Here is a 14,084-nt window from a genome sequence, read left to right as displayed (position 1 = left end):
CAAACCTTAGCAGTATGACGCCGCCCGACCTCCGGGATGTGGGCTGAATGGCTGTGTATATAGGGTCTAAATTGTATCAGGAGACCAACGACTCTGCACTTTTAGATGCTGAATACTGCGCTGTATGCTGTACTTCCCTCTGCAATAAAAATTGTTTAACAAAAAAATGGAGAATGTGTACTGGGTACAGATCACATGATTTTCGCAAAGGAAAGCTGTCTTATTGGATGACAAGCAATATTCTTGTTTTCCAGCAGGAGTCCCAAAGGATGTTTGTGAATATTGAACTGTTTTGATGATAGGATGGAACCCTGAGACACCCCATAGGCTATGGGAAGAGCAGGGAGTCTAGAGATTCAGCCTTGTTCTAGAATGTTCTTCTGCATAAATGCCCTGGTCTGTGTTTTTATTTTTGTAAAGTGTATTTAGTGCTAACAGAAACGTCATACTCTAACTTGGAATATATTCTCTTTAGATTTGGCAGTGTGGTGGAAGTCTTGAGGTTCATCCTTGTTCTCACGTTGGCCATGTTTTTCCCAAGCAAGCACCTTACTCACGAAGCAAAGCTCTAGCTAACAGTGTTCGTGCTGCAGAAGTATGGATGGATGAATACAAAGAGCTTTACTACCATCGAAATCCACATGCTCGCAAGGTGAGTTTAAGATTAATAAAGTGTTTCTCTGTGATAAAACAAATTGAATAGTAATGTTACTTTATATGGAGGCATTTCATTTTCTAATTTACCATTTGTACTCTCCAACTGCACAAACCCCTCTTTGGCTAAGTGGAGTCTTAACTGCCTGGTTCTTATTCATTGTATTTTTCTGTAGACGGAAAAATATATTTGGTGGTTTGTTGCAGCAGCAACCAGTATCAATAGTGGATCTTAAAGTGCGGAACAATGTGTAAAAGAACATAAAGTGCTGGTAGATTGAATCGAAATGCCATCAAATGGGGCAACATTGGAGTGATTTAAAACAAGACTGTTGGACTTGGCCCTTCTGACAGGTTCACCCCTGAACTTTTTGCCTTTTAATGTTACATCAGTATAAAGATTTCTGGTCTTTGCGCACTTTTGCACTGTGGCACAGTGTAAAGTGCGTGCTCTCTCTGAGTGCGTGTGTGAGATTGGCCTGCCCTCCCATAGGAATGCATGGGGGAAATGTGTGTCCATGGTAATTCCTGATGCGTGGGGAGTGCAAGGTTGAGTTTGGTATGTGCGAACTCGTGAAATTGAATGCTGCGCGATTATGTGTGCGGCGTTCATGTGTCTGGTGTGGAAGTGCCACTTCTAGAAGTTGGCCTGTCTGTGCAGTGACTGTCTGGCTTGTGATTGGCTGGGGCTGGCTGGTCTGCCTGGCTCCAGAAGTCAGGATGGGTCTGCCCCGGTGGTGAATGGGAGATCTGCATGTTGATGGCCGGGGAGGAGTGCACCTGGGACCTGAATAGGGCTGGGCTTTCCCCTCACAATGCTGGCTACACCCCCTGTGGTGTGTCTGATGTCCCTGACCCATCCTGTGAATAGGCAGAGCAAAACAAAGTGCTCAGGAACCAGTTGTATCTGGTTCGCCCCTTGCCTGCACCTTTGTAGACAAAGTGTTTCCCTGTATAAAAGAGGGGCTGTGACCCCATGAAAATGTTCTTGTTTCTGAATGGAATCTACCAGGGGCGTGCTGCTGCTGGGGCCCAGGGGAATGCTTGCCTCCCTGGGCCCTGCCCAGCCCCTGGATACCCTTCTGCCTGGCCTGAGGATGGCTGGGAGACTTTTCTCCTTGACCTGGAGACCTTTTCCTGGATATCTCCACTTGCTGCTGGGACCCCCTTTTGGACTTTTGCCCTTAAACAAGCTTTCCAGGACTTCTGGCAGCCTGGAAGCGCTCTACTTTTGAAATGCTCTGTCATGGATGGGGCCTACCCCTCTTTGCTGCAATTATTGTTGGCAGCCCGATGCTGCCCTTTCCCCCGAGGAATTCCCCGGTGTGGGGATCCCCCCCTTGGCTCACTTTTGGCGCGATTGCCCACCTCGCTTATTTCTCATTTGCAGGTGCCTTAACGGGTGCCCACCCCGTTTCTACTTTTGTTTCACACACCGAGGGTGCCCACCCCTCGGTGCTGCCCCCACGGAAAGATTGCCGCAGCAGCCTCGGCAAAACCGGAAGCCAGGCCCGCGCCCCCCTGACTGTGGGCGGGGCTTGGAGTGCGTCCCTTTTCCATTTCCCCCTGCCGGGGGGAAGCCTTGGTCCCGCCTTTCCGGTCTCCCGTGTGGAGAGGGAGACCGGAGTTGCTGCCCACCCGCACTGCCGAAAAGAGAAGGTGGTCCTGCGTGGGGAGGCCGGGAGCCTACCCCGCCTCCCCGGATGGCCGAAGAAGAAGTGCTACGTCCCCCAGCGAGGAGGGGACGAGAGAGAGCCGACGCCTGAAGGAGAGGGAGTCCCCGAGGAGCGGGGACTCTCCCGTGCACAGCGCGAGCCCAGAGTCCCACCGGATGACGAGAAGCCGGTAAGTGGGCTTAATGTTGTGGTCACGGTACCCTGATGGTGGTTGGACGGAGTCAGAGCGGCCCCAGATGGCAGCGGGCCTCTTCACCGATGGCCCATATTTGTTTGAGTCCCTGTGAGGGGCTTGGGGGCACAGTTGTTTATTACAAGGCCCCAGAGCTGAAGGGGCATTTTCGGGTGGTAGAGCTGCCCCGGCAGGCAGCGGGCCGTTCCCCCCAGGAAGGCAGCATTTTTGCCTCCAGAGCCCACGAGGCTCCCACGAGGCCCCAGTATCCCTTGAGCCTCTATGGCTCCAACCGGGGGCCTATTTGTTTTCAGAGCCTAGAGGGCTCCAACGTTTGGCGTATTATTTATTCCTAGAGCTAGAGGGCTCCAATGTGCGCAGTATGATGTGTTCTGAGCCTGGAGGGCTCCCCAAAATGCGTATTCTTTGTTCCAGAGCCTAGAGGGCTCCAGCCTGTGGCGCGGTTTTGTCCAGAGGGCCAGTGAGGGCCCATGTCGCAGTTTTGCTTTCCAGCTGCCAAGCAAGTAGTGGGCAGCTGCACCGTTTAGGTTTTCCTTCCTAGGGACATGTACTTTGGACTCAGGAGTGAGTCGCACTCCTTCATCCCTACTTTGGCCTTCCCCAGCTGCGCAGCACTTAGTGCCAGTTGCAGCATTTAGGCCTTGGTCTTGTCCTCAGCTGCCCAGCAAGTAGTGGGCAGCTGCTACGTTTAGGTTTTGGCGCAGTGGCGCAACCTGGGTGCTGCCCCCGCGGAAAGATTGCCGCAGCAGCCTCGGCGAAACCGGAAGCCAGGCCCGCGCCCGCCTGACTGTGGGCGGGGCTTGGAGTGCGTCCCTTTTCCACTTCCCCCTGCCGGGGGGAAGCCTTGGTCCCGCCTTTCCGGTCTCCCGTGTGGAGAGGGAGACCGGAGTTGCTGCCCACCCGCACTGCCGAAAAGAGAAGGTGGTCCTGCGTGGGGAGGCCGGGAGCCTACCCCGCCTCCCCGGATGGCCGAAGAAGAAGTGCTACGTCCCCCACCGAGGAGGGGACGAGAGAGAGCCGACTCCTGAAGGAGAGGGAGTCCCCGAGGAGCGGGGACTCTCCCGTGCACAGCGCGAGCCCAGAGTCCCGCCGGATGATGAGAAGCCGGTGAGTGGGGTCTCCAGGAGGCTTAATGTTGTGGTCACGGTACCCTGATGGTGGTTGGACGGAGTCAGAGCGGCCCCAGATGGCAGCGGGACTCTCCACCGATGGCCCATATTTGTTTGAGTCCCTGTGAGGGGCTTGGGGGCACAGTTGTTTATTACAAGGCCCCAGAGCTGAAGGGGCATTTTCGGGTGGTAGAGCGGCCCCGGCAGGCAGCAGGTCGTTCCCCCCCAGGAAGGCAGCATTTTTGCCTCCAGAGCCCACGAGGCTCCCACAAGACCCCAGTATCCCTTGAGCCTCTATGTCTCCAAACCGGGGGCCTATTTGTTTTCAGAGCCTAGAGGGCTCCAACGTTTGGCGTATTATTTATTCCTAGAGCTAGAGGGCTCCAATGTGCGCAGTATGATGTGTTCTGAGCCTGGAGGGCTCCCCAAAATGTGTATTCTTTGTTCCAGAGCCTAGAGGGCTCCAGCCTGTGGCGCAGTTTTGTCCAGAGGGCCAGTGAGGGCCCATGTCGCAGTTTTGCTTTCCAGCTGCCAAGCAAGTAGTGGGCAGCTGCACCGTTTAGGTTTTCCTTCCTAGGGACATGTACTTTGGACTCAGGAGTGAGTCGCACTCCTTCATCCCTACTTTGGCCTTCCCCAGCTGCGCAGCACTTAGTGCCAGCTGCAGCATTTAGGCCCTGGTCTTGTCCTCAGCTGCCCAGCAAGTAGTGGGCAGCTGCTACGTTTAGGTGTTGGCGCAGTGGCGCAACCTGGACTTTGATGTGAGTTATGTGCTAAATGTGATTTCTGCACTAAATGTGATTTATCTGCTATCATGATTCAGGTGCTATTGCGTTTTGGGTGTTAGGAAATGTACTGTGTAGTATGTTTTGCGCACCCTGTCTTCTGATACCTCTAGACATATGTTTATGCTTAGGAGTTTTTTTTATCTAGTATGGGTTATACTGGTGTGTTCATGGTTTCCTGCGTCATATTTGCCTAAAGTGCTTAGGATTGCGTAGGTGGTACTTACCTTTTGCCAGTGGTTACTGGTTGTGGTCTACAGTTGCTATTTGGCGCTATAGTTATTATATGTGGTATGTGCTATTTGTACAAAGTGCTAATTTTACCAAGTGCTAATTCTAAAAGTGATTATTCCTGACAGTGGTCCATGTGGCCCTATCCCATGTATATAATCCAGATTCATTCACCCCTGTTATCATGCTGGGAGGTCATTAGTTTCGACTAGGTATTCTTTTCCACATAGGAGGCGACATAAATTTTCCAGAGATCTTATCGTGTACTCTGATTGTGAGACCACGGTTGTGTTAGGAGGCGACTTATACACTCCAGAGGTCCGTTTTCATACTCTGATTGCGAGACTACGGTCGCGCTAGCGTCCTTGACCTCTTAGGACGGAACTAAAGTATCGTCTGGTCTTACTTGCTTTTGACAGATGCGGATACACAAGTGACCAGTGTCTTCTATATTGTGGATCGGGTATTCTATTTCCGTGATTGCTTTTTCTGGCTTTCAGCTTTCTGGCTTACTTTCAGTAGCTGAGCACATGTATTTAACCAAATTGTGGAATTGCTAATCATTCACCACGTCCGCGTTTACTACAACTGGCTCTCTGATTTAACTTTAAACAGCAGAGTATATGCCCTGACGAAGTTACGACGAGTAACGAAACACGTTGGCTGTGTATGGTTATTGGGTAAAATTACCCTAATAAAGAAGAAAAACTTTTTGGACTAAAAACATCACCTGTGTAATTCCTTAATGAGTGCGCCTTCAGTCTTTTGTTGAAAACTTGCTGACCGGATTTGTGCCTAGGGACAACAGGCACGGGAAGTGTGCTGCACCAAAATTACTTTGGACTATATTAATGTTTTGGTTGTGCTGAACCTCGGTCAGGTTGTCCTTTTCTTTCTATTCGCCCATCTATATAATCCCCTGTAAATTCTGCCCGTGCCTATGGCACATTGTAAAGTGTGTGTTCGCAAATACTTAACTTACATTGCCTCCGGGGTAAGCCTTACTGCTCGTGTCATGCTACCAAGGGGGTGAGCAGGGGTTATCTTGGAGTGTAACTCCCTTTCCCTGACTAGAGTGGTGGTTTCTGCCTGGTTTTGGTGACAGCCTTAGCCAACCGGAAATCCCATTTCTAACTCTTGTTTGGGGAAAGGCCACTAGGTAATGAATTGTACATAGTCTTGAATGGATAAGGTTAAATCTTAACTGCGGGTTCTCCACCCAACTAAGATATGTATCAATATCTGAGGTAGTGGAGAGTGAGACATATCGAGAGATAGTGGCCATATGTAAGGATAATACAATTCTCTCTCTCTCTGTGAGCAAAAAAAAAGTCTTCTTAATCTCACTTAATCACCGATGCTGATGGTTGCAGGGGCATCGAAAAATGTACTTATCCCATGGTCATTAAGAAAGTTCTTGACATATGCTAGCCCCTGGATGGATTGGTGTCAGTACAACGCGTTGTATTACAACGCATTCCGTTACAACGCAGATTTTACAACGCGGGATCCATTACAACGGATGTCATTACAATGCATGGCATTACATCGCAGATGCTATTACAACGCATGGCATTACATCGTAAGTATAGGTAAGTTGACTTTTTTTTAAAAATGTTATTTAGTTTATTGTAATTAATTTTTTTTAAATAATTTAATTAAAAGACATTTAAAAATTGTCATTAATTTAATTTAATAAAATAATATCTATTTAATAAATGTAAATATAATAAAAATTGTTAATAATTTAATTTAATTAAAAAAATTATTTAGTTTAATGTACATATTTTTTATAATGAAATTAAAATAAAATAATAATATTAATTTATTTAATTTAATTAATTTAATTAAAATAATTAATTTAATTTATTAAATATATTTCAATTAATTTTTAATTTATTAAATATATTTCAATTAATTTTAAAATGGTAAATATAATGTAATTATCCCTAAACCCAAACCCTGCCCTAAAACCTAAAAACACCCCTGTACCCCAAAACCCAAACCCTGCCCTAAAACCTAAAAACACCCCTGTACCCCAAAACCCAAACCCTTCCCTAAAACCTAAAAACACCCCTGTACCCCAAAACCCAAACCCTGCCCTAAAACCACCCCTGTACCCCAAAACCCAAACCCTGCCCTAAAACCTAAAAACACCCCTGTACCCCAAAACCCAAACCCTACCCTAAAACCTAAAAACACCCCTGTACCCCAAAACCCAAACCCTACCCTAAAACCTAAAAACACCCCTGTACCCCAAAACCCAAACCCTGCCCTAAAACCTAAAAACACCCCTGTACCCCAAAACCCAAACCCTGCCCTAAAACCTAAAAACACCCCTGTACCCCAAAACACAAACCCTACCCTAAAACCTAAAAACACCCCTGTACCCCAAAACACAAACCCTACCCTAAAACCAAAAAACACCCCTGTACCCCAAAACCCAAACCCTACCCTAAAACCTAAAAACACCCCTGTACCCCAAAACTCAAACCCTGCCCTAAAACCTAAAAACACCCCTGTACCCCAAAACCCAAACCCTACCCTAAAACCTAAAAACACCCCTGTACCCCAAAACCCAAACCCTGCCCTAAAACCTAAAAACACCTCTGTACCCCAAAACCCAAACCCTACCCTAAAACCTAAAAACACCCCTGTGTTATTTTAAAATAATAAATTTAATTTATAATATTTAAAAACATAAATAAATATTTTTATTTATTTTTATTTATAATTAATATTAATTAAATCATTTATATAATATTAAATAAAATTAAAATAAATTATATACTTACCAATACTTACGATGTAATGGTATGCGTTGTAATAGCATCTGCGTTGTAATGCCATGCGTTGTAATGCCATGCGTTGTAATGGATCCTGCGTTGTAATAGCTGCGTTGTAACAGCATTACGATGTAAAAGTTGCGTTGTAAGTGATACACACCCCCTGGATAGCTACTGGATTACTCAATCTAAGGCAGTCCTCAACTATTTTACTAGAGAAACTCTACTCAGAAGTAACACAGACGTTATGCCATTAAAGGATAAGTGGCAAGCTTGCCTCGTCCTCTATGAAGCACCCAGATAGATACCTTTTGAAATCTTTGTAATGGGAAACCTTCAAACAGTAAAACATGTGGAGCAAGTATTCCTTGACCCAATAGTCAGAATAAATTTTTTTTTGATTCACCTGTAAATTAAAATTACTCATTATATCATTAAAACCATCTAAAAGCTCCCGTAGACAATTTGCTGTGCGGGCCAAAAGGACCACGTCATCCGAATACAAAAGTACAGAGACATGGCGATATCCTATTTTGGGAACATCTGTGGCTCTGGAGGCTAAAGATTTATCTAGGGCATTTATATAAAGTAAAAATTAAAAAGACGCTTATATACAACCTTGCCTTACACCTCAGGTAACGTTTATGGCTTTTGTGCAGTTGCCTGATTGAGATTAGCAGACTTTCTTGAAGGTGTCTCAATGAAGACTTTTTAAAAGGACCAATAGAGAAGGTTCAAGGTCCGCTGATTCCATCAACCCCGGCACAGGAAAAGCCATGTAAATGGCTCCTGTCATGGCCTTGATGTATTTACCTTGAATTAGAGAGCGATTAAGTGCCTGTTTGACCACAACCAAGTGTAGTCTAAAACCAAATGCACCTTATAAAAGAAAGAGTGTTTCTCTGCCTATTCTTCAAGTATGCCTAACATAACATGCCAGAGTAATTTAACTGACGAATCCAATAAGGATATGGGGCAATAAATTGTCAGGAGGTTCCTATCCCCTTTCTTAAAGATAGGTACACTAGTCGACTCCCACCATGAGTCAATAGGGCCAGTTTTGATGATAGCTGTAAAAACGTTAGTCAGTAGAGGGGCCCAGTAGTGTTATTTTGCTTAAACTAATCGACTGGTACCCCATCAATGACAGGTGTCTTTCCTGCCACAGAGCTGACGATAGCTTGGGATACCTCCACCACGGTGATGCCCTCAGATAATATTAACTTGGTATCCTAAGGCACATCAGCCCAAACTGAGGGAGGTTGGTTCTTTGAGTCCACATTATCAGGGTCAAAACTTTCTGAGATGTGTCACCCATTCCTGTTCGAGAATGTGGCAATCAATTCCCGAGGTGCTACCTTCTGTAAATAATAGTCAACTTACAACTACCCCTTAGTTGTGCAGCCCTTTTTAGATCTTCCTAAGCTTTGTGTCTTATTTCCTTCTTTCTGTTTTCAGCTGCCTGCCGATAGGGGCTCCTAGCCGCCCTTACATTTATCGGGTTACGGGGAATCATGCTGGTTGCCTTTTTAAAGGCTTTATAAGCCATAGTATTCTCTGAATTAAACCACATATGAACTGGACAGGCACTGGTGGTTTTATTTCTGGTAAGCATTTGATGGATTGACTTGGACAGGTCTGTAAAAGTCTCCTAAATTTTACCAGGGATTGCCTCTTCTGAGAGACAGTTTTCAGTGGCATTGGGTGTTCTTGCTAACCAGGTCTTTAAAGTACTTGTGTGCGTCAATTTTTTGCCCCTTTCATTTGCACACCCTTATTTCTGAGTAAAATCAAGGGCGGCTTTCTACAGGGATAGAAAAACTGAGGACAATAGAGTGGTGTTCTCTCAGAGGAGAGGGGCGTGCCTTCATGGCTCTTTAACAGTGAAGTCAGATCCGCTGAGAGTAAAATAAAATCAATCGCGCTACCCTCCCCCTGCCGACAGAGCTAGGTGGGTTGCTATAATGTTCCCCGTGCAAGTTTGATGAAAACGAGAGGTTATGGGGGAGTATTAGATGGTAAAGAGCTTCCCCATAAGCATTGTGGGTGTAATGTCCAACATTATTGTCCTTTACATTGGTAACTCTGCAGGCATTATTGCCACTACTGGTGCACATGCCAATATTAAAATTGCTAGCCCATTAGAGGAAAATATGCTTCTTTTCGCTAGATGATTGTATTTCACGAATGACTTCCAAGTCTTCAGTAATGCTCCCTGGTTGTGCTGAAAAAGAGTTATAATAAAAAGGTATCACAATTATGTTATATAAATGTTACTGTGGCACCTTTAAAATCTGGAAATGGGGCTTGAAAACAAAGCTATAACATTTAAGTCCCTTACGGCCAAGAGACAGTTGTGATAAAACCTCCCCCCTTACCTCTTCCAGTGGGTGATGGAGTAGCAGGGACGCAAAAGGTAGACCAGGTTTCTTGGCAGCAAATGATGTCAAAATTATTTATTTCAAACAGACAGTTTTCATTTGCTAGTTTCTGTCGGATTCCAGCTATGTTCCCTGACACAACCCAGAGCTGAATTAGCTAAGGCTCGGCATGTCTTGACTATCATAGGCATTGGTGCTCCCTTGGAGTAATCTAAAACTGAGCAACCCAACAATGGAACAACACAACACTACACACAACCAAGTTGTGTGTGACGCACCTCTCATATGACAACATACCCGCCCTCCCAAAGAGTAAGACTTGGACTATGAGCTCCTAGCTCCTGTGGTGTGCATTTCCAATGCCCCTGTTGTCCCCAAGGAGCGATCTCAATGATCAAAATCAAACCTTCTACCCACTGTGGATTGCACCACCTCACATAAGTAACAAAAGTACAAATGGATTAAGAAATGTCCATCCAATGTTGATATGGTTTTAACGTTTTCTTTTAAACTTCTTTATTCATATACATTTCATCGGGCAGCCATCGCATTTCGTTCTTACAAAGAACTTCGTCAGGGCTGTGAAAATATTTTAAAACATATTTATAGTCACATATAAAAACCATTTGACAAACAATACGAACATCTACTGCACCAAGACAGGAAGAATCTTTGAACACCATTTGACATTATATTTTGACACACCACTTAGTAGGTACAAATACCTCAATCAAGAGTTTGAGGCATCTGCACCTACCCTTATCACATTTTTGGTACAAAACTCTTTCCTTGTTCACAATTGCACCTTTATAAATTGATTGCAAGATGATATCTTTTAGCCAGTCCAATTATATTATTTTTTCAGGTTTTTTGTCCCACATAGGGGTATTTTGTCATACTCTCCATATTAAAAAATAACCCACCAGATACCCCTTTATCTCATATTATACAGCAGACCGGCAACTTCTTGGTCCCTAAGTTGTACATCCTTCTATTCTCTCAATACGTTTTTGTACATACATTTCCCAGTCAAAACAAAAATGGACCAAAGTCAATATTAGACCAACCGCTTGACATTATCAATGTTTGTGGCTCCACAAATTAAACACTCCATTTCAAGTAAGAAGTTATCCATACTTTGGGATAAGTGTAGTACCCCCATAAAGTAATTTTTGAGCAGTTAAAGCATAACGCATATTGAATTATAATAGACCTTGCATATACCCACATGGCTCCTGCTGCTGACGTTACTAATCTAACGCAGCCCCATTTATTCTCTACAAAACCATTTCCTACCGATATCTGTGTCCGGTATTCACAGATCCCATAGATGTATGCAGTCGCTTGATAGCTTAATTATATTCGGCTACTGTGCCTGTAATGAGTAACAAAGAGCAATGTACCCGGTATGCTTGGATATTTATGCCTAATATACCCCGTAATCCAATGTCTCCTACTTAGTATTAAGGTTACCTAATTTTACTTTACAAGTACATGGATGGAGGCCGCACATTGCCCTTATCTAGTTAGTTGATGCTCGAGTGGCAAACTGTTGGCCACTGTTTTAATATACAGATTAATTTAAAAAGACCCGTATGCAGTCAAGCCCTATGTCTTTTGTTCATGCCGATAATCGTTTCACCCATTTACCGTGATGTTTCAGCCATAAACAATAAATTGCGGCATTTAATACAGGCCACCCCGTGTATGAAATTACATCACGGATTATTAAAACTGTTTTTTCTGTCCACATCTTGACGTATACTGATAATCAATCAGAAGAGGACACTGGTATCTACAGTAACCATTGGTTATCTTTGACAACCCTCATAGACGCTGAAGATTGTAACGATGCGGTATATTTGTTTTTCCGCCCCTCATCTAGCGTCATGGCATAGTCATTGGGTGGTCAAAAGGTATAGTATGCCTGCCTCGCCCGAGGCAACCTCTGGAGAATGTAGAAGTGTCCAGAGATCAAAGGACACCTCCGGAGGGATGATGTCCAAAAGCCAAACTTAGAGGGTGAATTAAAAAACAGTTCTTCACCGAATTGACAGCTTTATTAGAAAAGGTGAGTACTGTTAATAAAAATAACTTGGTATATTCGATAATCGAGTTACTGGATTATCATATATGACATTATAAAAAAGTCGACATGTTTCAGCTCCTGTTGGCCCAGCCGGGTCTAAAGAGCTTTCGTCAGGACAAAGACAAAGGGAGGGGTACTTACACAACTTGTGCAGTATACTTGTGCTTACTGGCAATCACAAATTCATATTCCTGTATATTGGAAACAAGAACAAAACATCATGCTGTACACATATGCGGGTACACTTGGCATACTTGACTGTTCATTTTATTGGCTTATAGCACAATATTATAGTAAATAGGTGCCAATTTTTAGGGGTGCATAATACTAAATGCACTAAAGCTATTGGAGAGCAGTGAATAGGGGGAAAAAAGGGTGAGGGTCTCAATCGGAAAGTGAACACTCTAATTAGATTAGGGCGCTAACATCCAGGGGCAGAGTCAGCACGGGCAATTTCTGAGTCTCCACGTGGGTAAGAGGAAAGCTACCGAGCGCGTGCAACCGCCGCGCCCTGTCAGGATTACTATGGTATTTACACATTGTTTTTAATATCTTAGCCGAGACCATGTTGAATAGCGACATCGTGCGCCCTGAAGATGAGTAATTCTCCCAGCAATCAGGTACTTCTTCTTGTATTTTGATTTACTTGTCTCCTTGATCATAATACGCCCGTACCGGACCGTGTAACATCCACTAATTACCACACTAGAAATAAGTGAGCAAACTTTCAACATCCTTTGATGGCCACACGCAAAAGGAGATATTAAACGCTCACAGCTAATGACTTACCAGTATGCTGTGAGAGATCTGTTATTTGCACAATTGCAAGAAATCTATTAATAACACACAATGCCCTAGTGGTTTGTAGAAACCCACCAATATGCACCTGACATTTGTACAAGATGATGGCATAATAGACAACATTACTAGAAATTATGCACAAAAACTGTTCGCAATTATAGCGATTGAGCATGTTAGCGCCCTAATCTAATTAGAGTGTTCACTTTCCGATTGAGACCCTCACCCTTTTTTCCCCCTATTCACTGCTCTCCAATAGCTTTAGTGCATTTAGTATTATGCACCCCTAAAAATTGGCACCTATTTACTATAATATTGTGCTATAAGCCAATAAAATGAACAGTCAAGTATGCCAAGTGTACCCGCATATGTGTACAGCATGATGTTTTGTTCTTGTTTCCAATATACAGGAATATGAATTTGTGATTGCCAGTAAGCACAAGTATACTGCACAAGTTGTGTAAGTACCCCTCCCTTTGTCTTTGTCCTGACGAAAGCTCTTTAGACCCGGCTGGGCCAACAGGAGCTGAAACATGTCGACTTTTTTATAATGTCATATATGATAATCCAGTAACTCGATTATCGAATATACCAAGTTATTTTTATTAACAGTACTCACCTTTTCTAATAAAGCTGTCAATTCGGTGAAGAACTGTTTTTTAATTCACCCTCTAAGTTTGGCTTTTGGACATCATCCCTCCGGAGGTGTCCTTTGATCTCTGGACACTTCTACATTCTCCAGAGGTTGCCTCGGGCGAGGCAGGCATACTATACCTTTTGACCACCCAATGACTATGCCATGACGCTAGATGAGGGGCGGAAAAACAAATATACCGCATCGTTACAATCTTCAGCGTCTATGAGGGTTGTCAAAGATAACCAATGGTTACTGTAGATACCAGTGTCCTCTTCTGATTGATTATCAGTATATTGTCCTTGGGGAACTGAACAGGACAAGAATTCCTCATCCTTCTTTTGATGAATCACATCTTGACGTAGTCACGCCTTTCCCAAGTACAAATCATTATGTAACAAATTATTTAAATCAGAGGCCCGACTGTTAGACACCGTGCATTACATCACGGGAGATTCCAAAGTTAAATGTCAGAGAACCCGTGTACAATCAAGCCCTGGGCCTTTTGTTCATGCCGATAATCACTTTATCAGTTTAACGCGGTACAGGCCACCCTGTGTATATAATTACATCACAGATTATCAAAACTACGTTTTTCCCCGTCCACATCACGACACAATCGCGCCTTTTCAAAGTACAAGTAATTGTGTGGCAACTCATTTGAATCAGAGGCCCGACTGTTTGACCCCGTGAGCGTTTGATTTCGCCATTTCCCTCCAGCCGTCCCGCATCTAAAGTTGTTGTGCAG

The 14,084-nt window shown here is 44.3% G+C and overlaps 1 protein-coding gene across 1 annotated transcript in view; it reads left to right on the top strand.

Moving 5' to 3' along the window:
- The window catches only part of GALNT12 (polypeptide N-acetylgalactosaminyltransferase 12), a 1,011,450-nt gene that overhangs the window by 633,445 nt on the left and 363,921 nt on the right, over nt 1-14,084 (top strand). The window contains exon 6 of the mRNA XM_078687689.1: nt 476-652. Coding sequence (XP_078543815.1) covers nt 476-652 — 177 coding nt within the window. The remainder of the gene's footprint in view (nt 1-475; nt 653-14,084) is intronic.

The sequence above is a fragment of the Lissotriton helveticus genome, chromosome 4_1 (assembly GCF_964261635.1).
Source record: "Lissotriton helveticus chromosome 4_1, aLisHel1.1, whole genome shotgun sequence".
Classification (NCBI taxonomy): domain Eukaryota; kingdom Metazoa; phylum Chordata; class Amphibia; order Caudata; family Salamandridae; genus Lissotriton; species Lissotriton helveticus.
The sequence above is the reverse complement of the archived record's forward strand: the minus strand, read 5'-3'. Positions and strand labels throughout refer to the sequence as shown.